The 17,782-nt window shown below is 35.0% G+C and overlaps 1 protein-coding gene across 2 annotated transcripts in view; it reads left to right on the top strand.

Moving 5' to 3' along the window:
• Positions 1-17,782, top strand: part of Ap3b1 (adaptor related protein complex 3 subunit beta 1) — a 234,124-nt gene that overhangs the window by 98,963 nt on the left and 117,379 nt on the right. For both annotated transcript variants that reach the window (XM_010619098.1, XM_033761506.1), the window contains exons 9-14: positions 2,314-2,411; positions 5,057-5,111; positions 5,193-5,264; positions 7,415-7,477; positions 10,586-10,718; positions 17,151-17,260. In XM_010619098.1, coding sequence (XP_010617400.1) covers positions 2,314-2,411; positions 5,057-5,111; positions 5,193-5,264; positions 7,415-7,477; positions 10,586-10,718; positions 17,151-17,260 — 531 coding nt within the window. The remainder of the gene's footprint in view (positions 1-2,313; positions 2,412-5,056; positions 5,112-5,192; positions 5,265-7,414; positions 7,478-10,585; positions 10,719-17,150; positions 17,261-17,782) is intronic.

Raw genomic sequence — 17,782 nt, 5'->3', positions numbered from 1 at the left:
TCACTGGTAGCCAAGTTGGGCACACAGAGCCCAAGTCTGTGTTGATTAATCCCAGTGAGCCAGCTATAGATTTACAGTGAGACAGTGGATACTCCCAACAAGCCTGCACCTTTCCTTCTGAAGCTCAGGCTTCTTCTTGGCTACGAGGCTGGAACCTGATTTGTTCAGCCTACAATAGTCCATATGTCTTCTGCTGGCTGGAACTGGGCTCCCTGCTGGTTTGAACTTGGTTTCTTGACTTCTTGCCAATTTGATCTTGGTTCTGTCTCACTGTAATGGTACCAGCCCATACCTGTTCTGAGTTCTGAGCTCAATTTGCCCCTGTCCAAGATGGCTGGCTCCCAGCCATTTGCCTTCTCCTGGGAAATGTCTGAACCAGAATTCCTCATGAGCCACTGCAGTATGCTGCATCCACTGCTCTGTTCCAGTGTTTCTCCTTGGAAGCCTCTGGGGTTGCTAGTAGTTACTGTGTGTCTGCAGGTTTGATCCGTGCAGTGAGTCAGGGATCAGGGAGAAAGTGCCATTTGCCACCTCCCCTTCCTCCCTCTCCTTTTTCTCCTTTCTCGCTTCCTGCCTTCTTCGTCTCTCCTGGCTCTCCCCATGGCCTTTAATCTTGCTTTAGAGCCTTGTTGTGTACCAAGAACCCATTTTTCTCTTTCTTTTCTTCCTCATGTTGTTATATTCCAGCATTTGGACATGAAATCTTGGAAAGGCTGTTTTTCTGTTGTTCACCACTTTGCCATTTTCCCAGAAGTCCTCTCTCAGTATATTATGGTACTTTGTTTTTCAGTTTTGATTTTTAAATTAGAATATATTACCAATACATAATGGAGAGTTGGTGCATGACACATCTTTATTTTTCTTTTTAACCCCTCCCCTCCCCTCTCATCTCAATCTCCTCACATGAGAAAGATCTATCTCCCGACTTGTTATCTGTCCTTTATTTTGCTCCTTATTTATTTTTTGGAGAGCTTTCTCATATAAGAGAAACCATGTGATATTTAAGCTTATGTGACTGGTTTATTTCACTTAACATTGTGGTCTCAAGGTGCATTCATTTTCCTACAAATGACTCAAGTTCATCTTTCTTTATGGCAGAGTAGTACTCCATTGTATATAAATACCACATTTTCTTTATCCATTTATCAATTTATCTGTTGATGGACATATAGACTGCTTCCAAGATTTGGCTATTAGGAATTGCGCTGCTATAAACATGGGCATGCTTGTCTCATTGTAATGAGATGTCTTTCGATTCTTTGGGAAAATACCTAGAAAGGTAGTAATTGGGTCAAATGGAATTCCTAGTTTTATTTTATTAGGAATCACCATACTGATTTCCATAGTGGTTGTCCCAGTTTACACTCCCACTAACAGTGTAGAAGGGTTCCTTTTCCTTACAGCCTGGCCAGCATTTGTTATTATTTGATTTGTTGTTGATAACCAGTTTTTTTGGAGTGAGATGCACGTATAGTGTGGGTTTTTTGGTAATGGCCAGAGATGATGAACCTTTTTTATGTATTCTTCTGAGAAATGTCTTTTTATTTCACTTGCTCATTTTTTGATTGAGTTTTCATTTCATATTTGAGAGTTCTTTATATATTCTAGACATTAGTCCTATGTCTGAGGAGTAGCTGGCAGAGTTTTTCCCTGTTCTGTACTACAGCAGCAATAGTAGGAGGAGTATGGAATTAGGAGTGTCATGGTGAGCTTTGTTCTGTGCTGTCATACTTTGAAGATTTCACATTTGCTTTCTTTTCTGAGGATGTGTCAGTTTCCTGGCGGTGATACAGACAGAAATTGCCACAAAGTAGCTGGATTAAAACAACCGAGGTTTTTAATCTCCTACATTTCAGGAAAACTGACTTCAAAATCAAGGTATAAAGGAAGTTGTTCCTTGTGGAGACTCTGAGGGAGAAACTGCCTCTTGTGCAGCCTCTGAACAATTACTGCTAGTCCTTGGAATGTCTTGTCTCCTATATGCATGTTTCCAGTCACTGCCTTCATCTTTGCATTCCTTTTTGCCTGACTTTTATAAGAGTACTCATGTTGGATTTATAGCCCATTCTATTGTGGCACAATCACAACTCAGTCATTACCTTAATAACGTCTGCTAAACTCTGCTTCCAAATAAGATCACTTTTTGAGTATAAACAAGAATTTTGGGGAAACAGATTAAACTTTAATTCACTAAAAGATTTACATACTTCATAGGAAGTAGAAGTTTAAAGGAAACAATGAATGAGAATGTATTTGAAACTGCAGTCCCTTATTTATTTAGATTTCCTGTTATTTTCATGCTTTATTTTGTAGGTGGTTATGGCAGTTGCTCAGCTGTATTGGCACATATCCCCAAAGTCAGAAACTGGCATTATTTCTAAATCACTAGTGCGCTTACTTCGTAGCAACAGGTAGGTTGTTGGCCATGATTTTACATGATTTTTTTCTTTTGTATTCTTTTAAAGTAATGTTTGAAGAAATATAATCTATCTTTTAGCCATTTAACACATAGCTTTTATATTTTATCAACAAAATCTCGTAATTGTGCAGATCATCATAAAATCTTTCATAAAATTTACCTCAGTAATAAATGTGGAAGTTTTTTTTTTTGTACCGGGGATCAAACTTGGTTCCTTGAGCTTGCGAGGCAGGTGGTGGAACCACTGAGCTAAATCCCCAGCCTGGAAGTTTTAAACTTCAAGCCCAAAGAGAGTAAGAATATTTTGTGGCATGTGGTATATACTGTCAACAGTAGCCTCGATATTTCTAGATGTGACAACCATAGTGCTTTGGTCCTTTAAGAAATCTGGAATCCTTGAAAAACCCTACTGAAGTACTATGAGATTGGCTTACTCATTGTATTATATATTTCTCATTGTATTATATATGATTCTGTATAGGACAATACATAGACTTACTTTAGTTTGTAACACAATCATTACTTCTTATTAAATTAGAAATTTTAGTTTGCTCTTTGTTAAAAAAAACAAGATCCATTTTTCAGTAGCTACTCATTTTAAATAGTTACATGTTTTTTAGTTTCTTGTAGCTAGAGAGTGCCACTTTCAGTTTTAAGTCCTTGTAAGTTAGTGGTTCAGCTCAAAAATTTGAGATGTTTATTAAGTTCCTGTGTGTATTAGTTTTATGTTGCTATAACAATGCCTGAGAAAAATCAACTTAAAGGAGAAAGGGTTAATTTTGGCTCAAGATTCCAGAGGTATCAGTTTATAGTTGAGGTCGGTCCTGTTGCTGTGGGCCTGTGGTGAGACAGAACATTTTGACAGTGGGTATGTGGCAAGGTAAACTTGTGTACCTCAGGGCAGCCAGGAGCCAGAGTACAAGAGGAATCTAGGGACAAAATATGATCTTAAAAGAATGCCCTAGTGACCCAGCTCTTGGTTTAGGACCTATCTCCTGACAATTCATCATCTACGAATATTCATCACATTATGAACCCATCAGTGGATTAACCCACCGATGAGATCAGTGCTCTCATGAACTAGTCACTCCCTCAAAGACCCACCTCTGAACATTGCTGCATTGGGGACTATGGCTTTAACATGTGTGACTTCAGAGCATGTTTCAGACCATAGCACCGTGCCTTGTAATTAGAAGTTTAGGAGCAGATTTGGGGATGGGCTACACCTCAGTGGTAGAACACTTGTCCAGCATACTCAAGACTCTGGGATCAATCCCCAATACTGCCTTCCTCCATTCAGATTTTTGTTTTATGTATTTTTTTCTATATTTGAGAGTACCTTTTCTTTAGCTGTTTGATATGCCCTGGATATTTTACAATAATTAATTGTTCTAAATTAATTTTTCTTTCATTGAGTGTACATTTACACTGACTGGGTTCAGAAAAAAAAAGGTGTACATTTATTTTTGTTCTTAACTAAGCTTCATTCCACAACGTTAGCCCTTGACTAGTTTTTGACATTCCTAAGTAGCAAGTACACCCTTTCTTTTGCATTTCTGTTCTCTGTATCTAGCCATTTTTTGTTTCATCTACTTAATAATTTTGCTTTTCTGTAGCTAATACAAAGGACATCAGAAAAATGTGGACTGGGTCTTTTATGTGAAGGTGAATACCCAATTCAATTTGTTAGGTACTTGAACTTAAAAACATGATAGCTCTTTTAACCTGGCCTTCATTCTGGGCCAGGTTGAGTAAAAGAATGAACTTTTTAGTCTGACTTATATTATCATTATTGTTGGGTTTACCTCCAATGACCTGAAGAATACTTTCCTTATATGTATTTCAAGTAGCTGCAGTACTGACTTTTTATTTTAGAAGCACAGTATTACAAAATTGAGTGGGGAGTTGTTTGTTTGTGGTACTGCAGATTTTACCCAAAGCCTTCACAGAGTTATATCCCTAGTCCTTTTAATTTTTCATTTTCAGGCAGAGTCTCCTAATTTCTCTAGGTAGTACTTGAACTTGGCAGTCCACCAGCTTCAATTACAGAATTGATTTTAATTCCTCCTCGTGATGAATCACACTAATTTTTATCTTACAGGAAAAATGCACTAAGAATAAGGTATAAATATTTAAGATTTAGTAAACACTTTCAGTATTATATTTAAGAGTTTCATTCACTATGAAGCTTTTTGCTCATTCTTTTTCATTATTATATTAAGATATTGCCTCGAAAAATATACCCTGTTATCTTAGTCACTTTCTCATCACTGGACAAGAATACCCGGTACCTGTAGCTTCAAGTAGGAGAGGTTTATTTTGGCTCATGTATTCAATTGAGCTCCAGTGCAGGAAGAACATGGTAGAAGGGCCTAGGTAGAGGAAAGTACTTTATGTCACAGAGGCCAGGAGGCAGAGAGTGAGGGGGAGATGCTGAGGAGAGAGCTGTGCCCTTCCAAACCAGACCTCAGTGACCTGCTTCCTCCTACCAGGCAACATCTCCCTACATCAAGTCACCTGTAGTGCTCCCATAATTCAGTCACCTTCCAAAAGTTCCACTTAATGAGTACATGAGGCCTTTGGGGTCATTCTCAATTTAAACCCTAACACCAGTGAAATTTCTCTTTTAATTTCTAGGGAGGTGCAATATATTGTCCTACAAAATATAGCAACTATGTCAATTCAAAGAAAGGTATGTACATTGTGATTACATAATTTAAGAAGCAAATGAATGTACCATAAATAAAGTTGCATATATCTTTGTATTGTCTAGGGCATGTTTGAACCTTATCTGAAGAGTTTCTATGTTAGGTCAACTGATCCAACTATGATCAAGACATTGAAGGTATGTATGCTTTCATTTTTCAGCTACTCTAACATCTGTATACTTTGAGATGTAATGCTTTGGCTTCTAGCATCCACAGAAAGGAGTCGTGCTTTCAAAAAACATTTAAGGATTTAAATATATTAATTTAATTTAAATAAATTAAAGATTTTTCTTTATATCTTTCCATCTGTTTTATAACATGCTAGTTACTCTGCTATATTCAGACAATATACTGTTAAGACATGTTCCATACAGCACACTGAAGGAGACAAGCATGTAGGTAGTTTTAATGCTGTGTGTTTTAAGTCATTCAGATATTTGAATTGAGTGCTATGGTCAATAGAAAGATAAGGATTATTCTCTGGAAGATTTGAGAAATACCATATATGCCTGTGTTTTTGTACATATTTTTTGTTGTTGATTTTAGGTTGATTGTGAGGTTTAAGTGTTGAGAGGAGATAAAAAGTAGTTTTAGTATCCGAAGAGATTATGAAAGAGTATTTTTAGGTTGTGATAGCTGCATTAAAGAGCACAGCTAAAGAGTATGAACCTATAATGATAAACATAGCACGATGCAAAGACAGAAAAGTAGAGTGGGACAAGTTGCATAGAAACACCCAGGCCTGTGAGAATTTTCTGTATATAGTGTGCCATATAGAGACATTACACGACAGTGGGGAGAGGATGAATTGTTAGTGAAGAATTGTGAAAATCTATTATGCACATGAAAACAGTTAATAAAATCTAAGACTGACATAAATTGAAGGATGTATTACAAAAAATTGGTCTGTAATTATGAAAAGTTTCAAGGTCACTGAAGTCAAAGGAAACACTGAAATCTTTCAGACTAAAGGAGACAACTGAGAACTATATGTGATACTGAGTTGGATCCTTTTATTATGCATTATCAGTACAGTTAGTGAAATTTAAATGCATCATGACAGTTGCATGGAAATATCAGATTAGTGGTAATCTGGATTTTCTAGATTCTGTTATGGTATGCAGTACCTGTCCTGTTTATGGGAAGTAAACATTGAAGTATTTGGGGATAATGTGGCAGCAGATTGGCAATTCTCATCTCAATTGGTTCAGAAAGAAAATAATTCTTTGTACTATTCATGGAGCTGTTTTGTATGTTTGATATTATTTTTATTTTTATTTGAGATAGGGTTTCACTATGCAGTCCATGCTGGGCTTGAACTCATTATGTAGCCCATACTGGCCTTGAACTCACAATGATCCTTCTGACTCATCTTCCCAAGTGCTGGGATTACAGGCATGTGTCACCAACCCGAGTCCGTGATATTATTTTTAAAACATTGTCCAAAACAGTTAAAATATTTTCATCAAAATAAAATAAAAAGCCAAACTTTAATCTGAGAGAAGATAATCTCAGTGTAATCCAATTACATTTATTTATCTGAAACACTTCTACAGTCTGTGCCTTTTAATTGGAATGTTTAAATCATTTCCTTTTTTTTTTCTTTCTGGTAGTGTGGTTTGAACTCAGGACCTTGCACTTGCGAGGCAAATGTGGTGCCACTGAGCTAAATCCCCAGCTAGGTCATATACTTTTAATGTAATTCTTGGTATAAACATGTTTATGTATACATCTTCTGTTTGTTTCCTGTTTATCTCGATTGTTCTCTATTCTTTTTTTCTTTTTACTGTGCCTTCCTTCAGATTAAATATTTTGTGTGAGTAAAGACAAGTATGTTTAGCAAACCCGTTGGAGATGTACTTTGTATATGTCATATATATGAACACTGAAGAGGAAGTTAAATATATGAAGTATTTGGAAAGATAGAATGTAGAACAAATCAAGAGAGTTCATTTGGTGTGTGGAAAACAGAATTACATGGAGAGCCGATTGTTTTAATAATTAAAAATAAAGTCAAACTAGCTTTCTTCTTTAGGTTAATTAGACAGAAATAGTAAAGGTAGGATAATTAATGAAGATTTAATATTCTCTAAATATTTTAACAAGTATGTAATTACTGTTTCTATTTTTAGACGAAAGGAGATAGTCTGTTTACCTGCAGAATATAATACCTTACCACATGTATAATAGTATGATTTAAAAACTTTTAACTAGGTGCCTAGCCTCTGTTAAATTTGGTTTTTGTGCATTTTACAATGTTAACTTTTTAAAAATTTTTCTACTATAGCTTGAAGTTTTGACAAACTTAGCAAATGAAGCGAACATATCAACTCTTCTTCGAGAATTTCAGGTTTGTATACAATGTTAATTATAAAATAACTTCTAAAACATATTTATTCTTAAGTTAAAAATATATATATCTTAATCTAGAAATGCATTATTGTGTAAATAAAAGTGATTTTTTTTTTTTGGTACCGGGGATTGAACTCATAACCTTGTTGTGCTTGTGAGGCAGGCATGGTGCCCCTGAGCTAAATCCCTGTCCCAAAATAGTGATTTTTTTTTTCCACAAAATTGACAACTCAGAAATTTAAACAAAACTTTAAATGTGTGTGTGTGTGTGTGTGTGTGTGTGTGTGTATATATGTGTGTGTATATATATATATATCTATATATCTATATATCTATATACTTCTAAAATTTGTATTTTATATTTTCATAAAATGTGAAAGACTAGTTTAAAACTGACATTGTTGTGACAAAATGTTTCTGGTACCAATTCTGTCTCTTTGTGCTGTCCTCATTGGTCACCCTTTCCATACTTGGTGCTCATTCCTTTCCTTACTGTCCCTGTCTGTCTGCTTGGTCTTCTACTGTTTTAGGTGCTATATCCTTAGCTCATGTAGGGCTTTAAGAATATTTGTTTATAATTGATTCACCATTATTTTTTTTTTTTATTGAGTTTATTGGTACATTTAGGGATACAGTACAGTTACATTCATTGTTGGGATCTTGTACCTCTACATGACAAGTCTTGATTCTCTTGGAAACAACCTATTTGCCCATCCGTTGGAAACTGGATAAAGAAGTTGTGGTTTTTCTATAAAATGGAATATTACTCAGCCATAAAGAGCGAGAGAATAGATTCATTCATAGGAAAATGGATACATATTGAAGATTCACCATTATTTTTAAAAATTGTTGTTTTAGTTTTTATTTGGTTTTCTCTTTTTGCTTTAAAAAACCTTATGTGTCAGTGGATGAAAGGCTTCCTATCTGTGTTTATCCACAAAGTATTATTGAGAAATTATGTCATGGTCATTACACTCTTTATGATGGAAGGGTCAGCTCTGAAACCTTAGTAGTGGACCACAGCAATAGAGAACTTGTGTCTGGACCTATTACGGAGCTTTATATCCCATCAGCAGTTTTCTCAACAAAATATACCATGTGCTCCATACTAATCACAGAATTAGCAATTTATAATTGTTATATATTCAATTTATTTCATTGCTATCATCATTCAATAAGCCCATATTAAATTTCTTTTTAGCTGTACAAACAGTATATATTTTTAACCATGTGATCTTATACCTTTTTCAGTACTAGTAGAATGTTATGGTATATTCCATGATTTGTATGTTCTTAACTGGATTACTCTACCTTCATGCAGTATTTTTTTTCAAGAAAAATTCTTGACAAAGAGGATTGATATAAGTTTTTATCTAGTACTCTCATAGCTATAGATCATTTCTTTAATTTGATTTTTACTTCATTCTACCGCATTTTTAAGATTTGATCTTTTTTGCCCTTGTCCATTTTCCTGTTACCTTGTGTAATACCTCGGTGTCCTTTCACGGTCTACTTTCTGACTATGTCATGTCTACTGGTATTGTAGGAAGGGAGTCCTTTTAATTTTATGAATTTGTTTAGTTGTATTGAAGTTTAACAGAATACCTGCTTTAGAATGTTACTGATCTAGTTATTTCCTTTACTATCAGGGTGTTTTACAATAAGATCCACTTTTCAGGGCCAGGGATTTAGCTCAGTGGTTTTGCTGCCTGCATTGCAAGCACAAGGTCCTGAGTTCAATCCCTGGTACCAAAAAAAAATCCATTTTTCAGCCAGACTTTTTTTTTTTTGGTTTTTTGAGACAGGTCCTCACTCTGTAGTGAGACTGACCTGGAACTCACTGTGTAGCTCAGGATGGTCTCGAACTCACAGTGATCCTCCTGCCTCAGCCTCCCAAGTGCTGAAATTACAGGCATGCACCACCACGCCCGGCCAGTCAGACTTTTAAATATGTCCTTTCTTAATTTTTATCACTATCTAAATAAGTACCTTATTTCTGTGTTACATTCATATATGCATACAATTTACTTGAAGTAACTTTTTTACTAAGATAGAGAATTCTTCTAAAGACTCATATTTTTTAATTACGGTAATTAGGTAGTCTATTTGAGAATAATTTTAAATAAAATTGGTCTTACCTCTGTGGAACTGTCAGAGCTTAATTTATTTTTTGGACATTTAATCACCTTTTTGGTACCGTTTTGACTATTTTTAGATATCTCTAGATTTTCTTTTACCATTTGTCATTTAGCTACTATTTGATTACTTTTTTTTCCATTTTGATAATCATAGAGTTTGTGTACTTTTCATTTATGGTTGGGAATCTTCCTTAAAAAATCTCATTTACACATAAATATGCATAATAAAATTATATTCATTTTTGTAAATAATAAATGCTTCATTTATAAAGTAGGAAAGTTCTAAATTTGAAATTGGCTATAGTTACAAATTTTGTGAAGATCTTTTTAACGTTTTAAATCATTTATTAAGTTTTTATACACACATCATTTATGGTATGTATTTAAAGCACACTTAGTGAAAGTATTTCAAAACTATGGTATCTTTATTTTAAACTGTAGTCTTTATTGCAGTAGTACTCACTGTAACTAATGTAGTTTTACAACTATTCTAATGCCATTTTGATAGTTTATTTTTTCAAATATTAGTTCATTTTTTTCCTTTTCTCCTAATTTTTAGTTTTAGTGTCTCTGAAAAAGTGACCCTTTTCTCCCATAGATTCACAGATGCTGCTGATGAAATGAACTGAAACCTCCAAAGAGAGAGTTCTCATCTCTTTCAACTTTGCCCTTAAACTAATTGCTGTCTTTGGGTGACTGCTCCCCACTCTCTGTTTTGGAGTCTCAAGCCACTGTGGCCGCAGGTGAATGAGCCTGGCTTGAAAATGTGCCTCTTGTATAGGCAGAGACTTAACAAAAGAAAAACTAAATGAAACCATCCGTTGGGCCTCCTGTTGTGCTTATGAAATTGTTTTTTGGAATTATCTGTATCAATGAAGCTTAATAGTTTTGGGTTGTCTGTTCATTTGTTTTTCTTTTGGTTCCTTGGTACTACCAATTTGTGAAATAAGTGAAATAATATTTTTCAGACCTATGTGAAAAGCCAGGATAAACAGTTTGCAGCAGCTACTATTCAGACAATAGGCAGATGTGCTGCCAACATCTCAGAAGTCGCGGACACTTGCCTCAATGGCCTGGTCTATCTGCTCTCCAACAGGGATGGTGAGTTCTCAGCTTCATCTCATCTTCAATTAGTTGGTACTTTGAATATTCCTAACATGGTCTTCAAGTTGCAATCTTCTGTCTTACATTTTAGTTTTCCCTAACAGCAGTATGATCACAATAAGTATCAGTTTTATTGAAATGCATATAAATGTGCACATTCTATTTTTCAGTAAATTAGACAATTAACTAGTAAGCAGTATGTATTTGTCTTAGCTTGACTAGAAAAGTTTCATTTGTTTATTTTAGTTCCTCACTAATCACCAGTGTAATCTTTCCATAAAATCTCTGCTTTACTGCTTTTAATAACATGTAAGTCATGTGTAATATTGGTTTACCTGCAGAGGGTGCTAAAAGCAGGCAAATGACTATAACATTGAGAAAGGCTAGATCAAAAAATACTTAACTGTGTCCCTATAACTTTTTTCTACCCTAGAAATTCACGGAATAGTTTTTTCAAAAGTAGTGAGATTTAAAAGCCATCAATCTGGACTACTTCATGTTTTTAATCTGAACTCAAACTGAATAAGTGATAACCAGGAAAATATGTAATCTAGGTCTTATACTGTTCTGTAGTAAACTATCCCTTCTCTCTGTGGTTATAGGTTTGGAACAGATGGGGCCATTTAGAGGGAAAAAAAGAATTAACTTCTTACTTTTAAAATAATTTATTCGACAATTCCTTATATTTAATTGTGATGAGATTCTTCATAGGGAAGGAATAATTTTTGACTAAAATAATTTTAATTATTTGTAAAATTTTAAATATAATTATGTCATATCCAGATAGATTTACATAACATAGCAGCCATGAAGTGAAATATTATAAAAATTGATTTTTATACTTTATTCAAAAATAATTTTAACGATAATATGATTATTCTCCAGACTACATGTATATTATTTTTTCCACATGATCTCTTTAGAAAACTATAACATTGTCGTATTTTTTATTAAAAAGAAGCAAAATTTATTCCCATATAGCACTGAATTTTGTTGTAAACACAGAATCATAAACTTAAACTTGTAAACTGAAGATACATGATAGCCAGAACATTTTCCTACATATAATATTAAAATTCCAAATAAATGCCAACCAGAATTACCAAGGAAATATATTAAAATTTTCTTTGTCTGCTTAAGGTAACTTGAGGAGTTAAGATGACAAATGTCACATATTTTTATCTATTTCTACTTTTAACAATAACATCCTTTTGTCTCTTTGTAGGTTGCAATTTAAAATATGATTTTAGAAATGTGTTTATTCTCCTTTATCTTTAATAACATTCTCTTGACCAAATAAAACATACTCCTTGTGAAAATAGCTTCAGAACATTAAAGATTATGAACAAAGACCTATTAGAGTAATTGTTCTTTTAAATTCACTTGTATGAATAAAGCATCAAAAATTAATTAGAACACTTATACTTCTTTCAAATACAAACTGTAATCACATTTTCTCAACTTAATTTTTTAATCCTTTTATTTGACCTGAAATTTTCAAGCTATGTATTTTAAAGCAATTATTTTGGCTTCAACTTCATAATACAGTAATTTTCCAAAAGTGTTTTGATTTAAAATATATTTCTATAGCATTTTAAAGAACATAGGAATAAAGTATTTTATAATAAGATAATGGGAGACTAATAAAATCTGCAGTCACTCTACGCATGCGCTCAACCAAAAGGCGTAAAAAAAGATTGCAGTCACTCTCAGAAGGTAAAAGGATTTACTTAAATTTTAATAATATTTAGGCTTTTGTTTTGAGCAAATTAAAATTCTCTTTGCTGTGATTTTTTTTCTGCAATGCAAATATTAATAAATTAAATTGAACTGTCTCAGTTCTGGTTGTATAAGCATCATTAGCCCATGATGCCTGATGTATCTTTTTGTCATATATGCTATACTTTTTGTGGTATAGATGTTCCTCACCTTATGACCATATTATGTCCCAGTAAAACCATCATAACTGAAAATACCTTCAGTGAAAAATTTATTGAATACACTTAATCTGTCAAGCATCCACTTTTAGCCCCCATACCACCCACCCGAGTATGGGTTGTTTCTCGTGATCCTATGTCTGGGGGCTGCTGTCAATTCTGCTGTTGCTTCAATCATCAGGGGTACTGTGCTGCATGTTGTTAGCACTAGCTCAGGAAAAGCTCCAAAGGCAGAATATGAAATGTGGTTTCTAATGGATGCATATATTGCTTTTGCTCCACAGTAAAGTTGGGAAAAAAAAATTTGGGAACTATCTGTAGGATTGGAATCTGGCTCAATGAAACTAATAGGTTAAACAAATAATTTTATATTAAAACTAGTAACATTAAAGTAATAGTATTTTTAACCTTTTTTGTTTTTTCGGGGGGAATCGAACTCAGGACCTTGGGCTTGTGAGGCAGACTGTGGTACCACTGAGCTAAACCCCCGGCCCATTTTTAACTTTAAAATGACCAGTCCTAGCAAAAGAGAGAGACCTTTCTCCTTTTCATTAAAGGACTGAATTCTATGAGTCCAACCTCAGCTTCTTGAAATTTATAAGATCTTTTGAGGCTCTGAAAATCTGAGACTGTTGAGTTTTTATGATAATATGAATACCTCATCATCTCTTCAGATGCTGTATCTTTAAACCTCAGGAATGGGTTTAGACTGTGTTATTTATGCTTTTATTTAGTATGTATCTTTTGGACCTATAGAAGCAACAAAGAGAGCCTTTCTAAGTAGACTTGGAGTTTGCCCTAAAAAGAGTCCAATATCACAAAGATGAATTTGATAAATGCATTTTTAAAGAATATATGGTAGGAGAAATTCACATTTTTGTTGGCTTAGGACAGTTTAATTGCCTAAGGTAATGCATTTAAGGTAACATTAACAATTTGCTTGTCTGGGTAACTTTATGGCTACCTACTATAAACTAAAAGATTTGGGATAAAAGACTTTTAAATTTTTGTTGGTTTTTTTCTTTTTTTGGTATCAAGGATCAAACTTGGGTCCTTGTGCTTGTAAGGCAGTCAGCGGTACCACTGAGCTAAATCCCCAGCCCTTGTTTATTTTTTTAATAAGTCTGAAGCATTTACTGAGGACTGGAATCAGTTGAGGCATTTAACACATGTTGAACAGAGTAATAAAACATTCAGTTACAAAATTTCTTGCCTTCATGGAGTTTAGTCTAGTGGAAGAGGCAGTATTGTAAAGTGTTATGCTCTTCCCTTGTACTGACCACTTACTCTTGTTTCCAGCTGTTGGTTTACCTGTAGAACTAGACTATTTGAATGTTGATACTCTCTTGAGAAATTATTCAGTCTACCTGTTCTGCAGACTCTTCATTTGGAAAATGGAGATAATAGCAGATTCTACTTCTATAAGTTAGGACCATTAAGATTTTTTTTTGAAAAGAAGGAGGAAACCGAGGTCCGGAACATTGGATCATTTTGTGCTTCTGGTGAAATACCAGCACTGTGCTGTGGTCTTTGAAAACCAGAAAGTAGCATAAAGGAAGAGCAAGATGGATTACTTGAGGGGAACTAGCAGGCAGTAGGCAGAATACAGTAATGGTCCCCCAAAGATAATCCTAATGCCTGCAGCCTATGACCATGTTACCTTATGTGGCATAAGGGGCTTTGCAAAGCAGTAAGTTAAGGTTGTAGTGATTGTGAGGTGATTTGAATTGCCCTCAGGTAGTGAAAAGTGGGATCCTTATCAGAATAGGAGAAAGCAGGAAAGTCAGAGCCAACAGAAGTAAAGATAGATCAGAGTGCTAATTGTTGCAAGTGGGCCAGGGGCTAAGGCAGGTAGGCTGCCTCCCAAAGGTGGAAAGGCAAGGAATATGTCCTCCATGGCACCTGCAGAGGAGTGCAGCCCTATTTTGATACCTTGATTTTAGCCCTATAGACCTGTATTAGACTTTAGACTCCAGAACTATAAGATGATACATTTGTATATTGATGTTGTTTTAAATTACTAAGCTTATGGTATCTCTGACAGCTATAATAGAGAACCAGTTTAGCTGTAAAGGATAGATGATGCCAAATACTTCTATCAAGTAGCCAGTCCTTCCTTTGCATGTAAGTAATTAAACTATGCAGCATTTCCGCCATAGGCCTGTTTTATAATAATTATTATATATATTTTTTCTCACCCGCCCCCGGTACCAGGGATATAATTTAGATCCTTGCACTTGTGAGGCAGGCACGGTGCCACTAAATCCCTGGTCCTATATTTGGTTCTTTATAACCACAGTTAACCATTTTGTTTTCCCCCAAATATAAGTTTGATGACAGAAGGGTCTCATTCCCATTCATCTTTGTTTTCCTTCGTTATACACCAAGTGATGGTGTTGTCATTTAGATCTAAGATCAGAGCCTCAAGTGATTGCATTATGGGGACATTATAACTGACTTACTTTCTGGTGGCTGGATGAGGTGGGTCAGTATGAGTGTGAACTGGAAAGATACAGCTCCCTTCCCAGCCCCTACCTTGAGTCTCTCTGCTTCCTGGCGGCCATGAAGCGAGTAGCTTCTCTTCTGCTGTGCTGTTATTTCTCTGGAGTCAGGAAACCATGGACTGAAAAGAACCAAAATAAATCTCTGCTCATTTAGGGGATGTGGGTGTCAAGTATTGTGTCCCAGTGACAAGAAAAGTGACTAGGATAAATGGTGTTGTATAATAATGTGTGAGTGTGTGTGTATGTATATATGTAGTATATATATGTCTGTATAAAAATATAGACATAATTAGAGATAGAATGCTACTTCCTTGTCCTAAGTTTAGATTCTGAAAGTCGTGTAATTCCAATATGTCTCTCTTTATTCACCTCTATAATGATATTAAAAAGGTACCTATGTTACCATGAAAATGAAGTCTGACATTTCATAAGCTACAGCATTAATGAGTCTGTTAGTTACTTACATTCCTTAATTTAAATGGAGAAAGGTATACAGTCAAATACATATGTTTAGTAATGATTAGCATGATAATAAATTTTGTTTATATTCTTAAAAGGAGCTAGGTAACAAAATATTTTTTAAAATTAGACACAAGTCTTAATATTTCATAAAGCCAAACCTTAAAAATGAATGATTAATACAAACCTTTATAATGTGTGCCAGAGGGATTTCTAATATCTTTGAAGCTCTGTTAATTTAAAAAATGTCAATTATAGGTAAAGGCAATGTTTTTTCTTTGGCCTCAGTAGCATTAACAATATGTTATGCAAGAATCATTCCCAAAGATCAGGCACTGTGTTGAAGTTATGTACATTTTCCTACTGTGCCACTACTGAAGTGGTAATTATAGACCAGTGATTAGCTACTAGTGTGATAACTCAGTCCCCAAATTCTACTTTGAGGATCTCCTCTTAGCAGCTTTCTATGTTAGTTAGGTCCTGGCAAGAAGCAGATGGCACATTGAAAAAGGGCTGATTAAAGAGAATTTACTAAAGGGATTTATGAGGTAAGGGAAGGATTAAGGTAAACCATCAAGGTACAGTGTAACACCCTGGGGTTAATGGCTAGTAATAGTGAGAGTCTTCTCTGCACTAGGATTGAAGGGAGAGCATGTGAGGAGTAGGGGCAGTTACCAAATGCTGTAGGGAGAGAGCCCTTCACAGGGATGAAGACTTCAGTGGGTATGTGAAAATGCTACCAGGGAGGCTGTGGTGCAAATGGCCCCTACTCTTAGAGGTGCTTCCTATTGGCTAAAGCAGTTAGAAGCCAAGTCCAAAGGAGTCTGGTTGATGCAGTCCACAGCCTCTGAAGATACAGTTTGGTAGACACTGGCAGAGTAGGTTTATGGGACAAATAGAGACCATCCAGCTCCTAGTCCTATTCTTTCTGACTTAGAAGTGTGTGCTCTTTCTACTGTAACACCTTTCCTATTACAACTAATCCTTCCTGAACACCTCTCTGTACATAATCACTTAATAAAAACTTTTGAAGTTACTATTTTGTATAAAATAGGGGAAATGTTTAAATTGTTTGCTTACTGTTATACAAATAGTGGGATTGAAGAACAATATTTGAGAGTTAAAAGCCAAAGACACTCTACACTGTGGTGAGTAGAATAATGCAACCTCAGTTGCTTTCCTGATGTAGAGCAGGAGAGACAAAGGTATAACAGCTAGAAGAAGGCAACAGAGATTAGAGATTAAAGTTAACTCTTCTACTTAATACATGTTCACCAAAAGAATCTGCGATACATTTAAATTATAGTTTTCAGGGCTGGGGATTTAGCTTAGTGGTGCCACTGCCTGCCTTGCAAGCACAAGGACCTGAGTTCAATCCTCATTACCCCCCCCAAAAAAAATTACTAGTGTTCACCTAGTCATTTAGGGTATGCAAAATGTTTTGCTAATTTATGTCTACATTTTGCCAAACATATTGCACTTGAGTTGAATTACATATATATGATGTAAATAATCTCTGTCTCTTTCAGAAATAGTTGTTGCAGAAAGTGTGGTTGTTATAAAGAAATTACTGCAAATGCAACCTGCACAACATGGTGAAATTATTAAACATATGGCCAAACTCTTGGACAGTATCACTGTAAGTATACTTGAAGAGATTTGCTGAGTTCTCCTGAATTTTAGTCAGTAAATTATAGTCTTGTTAAAGTAAATGATCATGTTCAAATGTAGTAGTTAAGAGAGCCTTGTATCTTCATCCATATTCTGGCTCTAGGATTTCTTCTGTTTATGAGTGGATTTTAGATCTGAAAAGGACAAAGGACAGAACAAACCCTGCAATGTTGGGTTGGAATTGGAGAGAACCGTGTTTGCTTCCTAGGTCTTTATGTGGCGATAACTAGATGTTATATGAAAGTCTCTCTGTATACATGCATACACATACACATATGTATACGTATGGTTCTAAACTGATTTATGTGTCACATATGAGTGTGTAAAATGAGTGTACAAACATCTCTATCCCAGGGTTATGCTTTAAGGATTGGTAACAGGATTGGTACCCCAGTTTCAATGAGCATACCTCATGCAAAATCTTGTTGTGCTTTATTATTGAGTTACAGTTTCATACCATGAAATTTACCTTTTGAAGGATGTAATTCAT

This window comes from Fukomys damarensis, unplaced genomic scaffold (genome assembly GCF_012274545.1).
Source record: "Fukomys damarensis isolate Sample0158 unplaced genomic scaffold, DMR_v1.0_HiC HiC_scaffold_1, whole genome shotgun sequence".
In the NCBI taxonomy this organism is placed as follows: Eukaryota; Metazoa; Chordata; class Mammalia; order Rodentia; family Bathyergidae; genus Fukomys; species Fukomys damarensis.
This window is presented reverse-complemented; position numbering and strand designations above follow the sequence as displayed.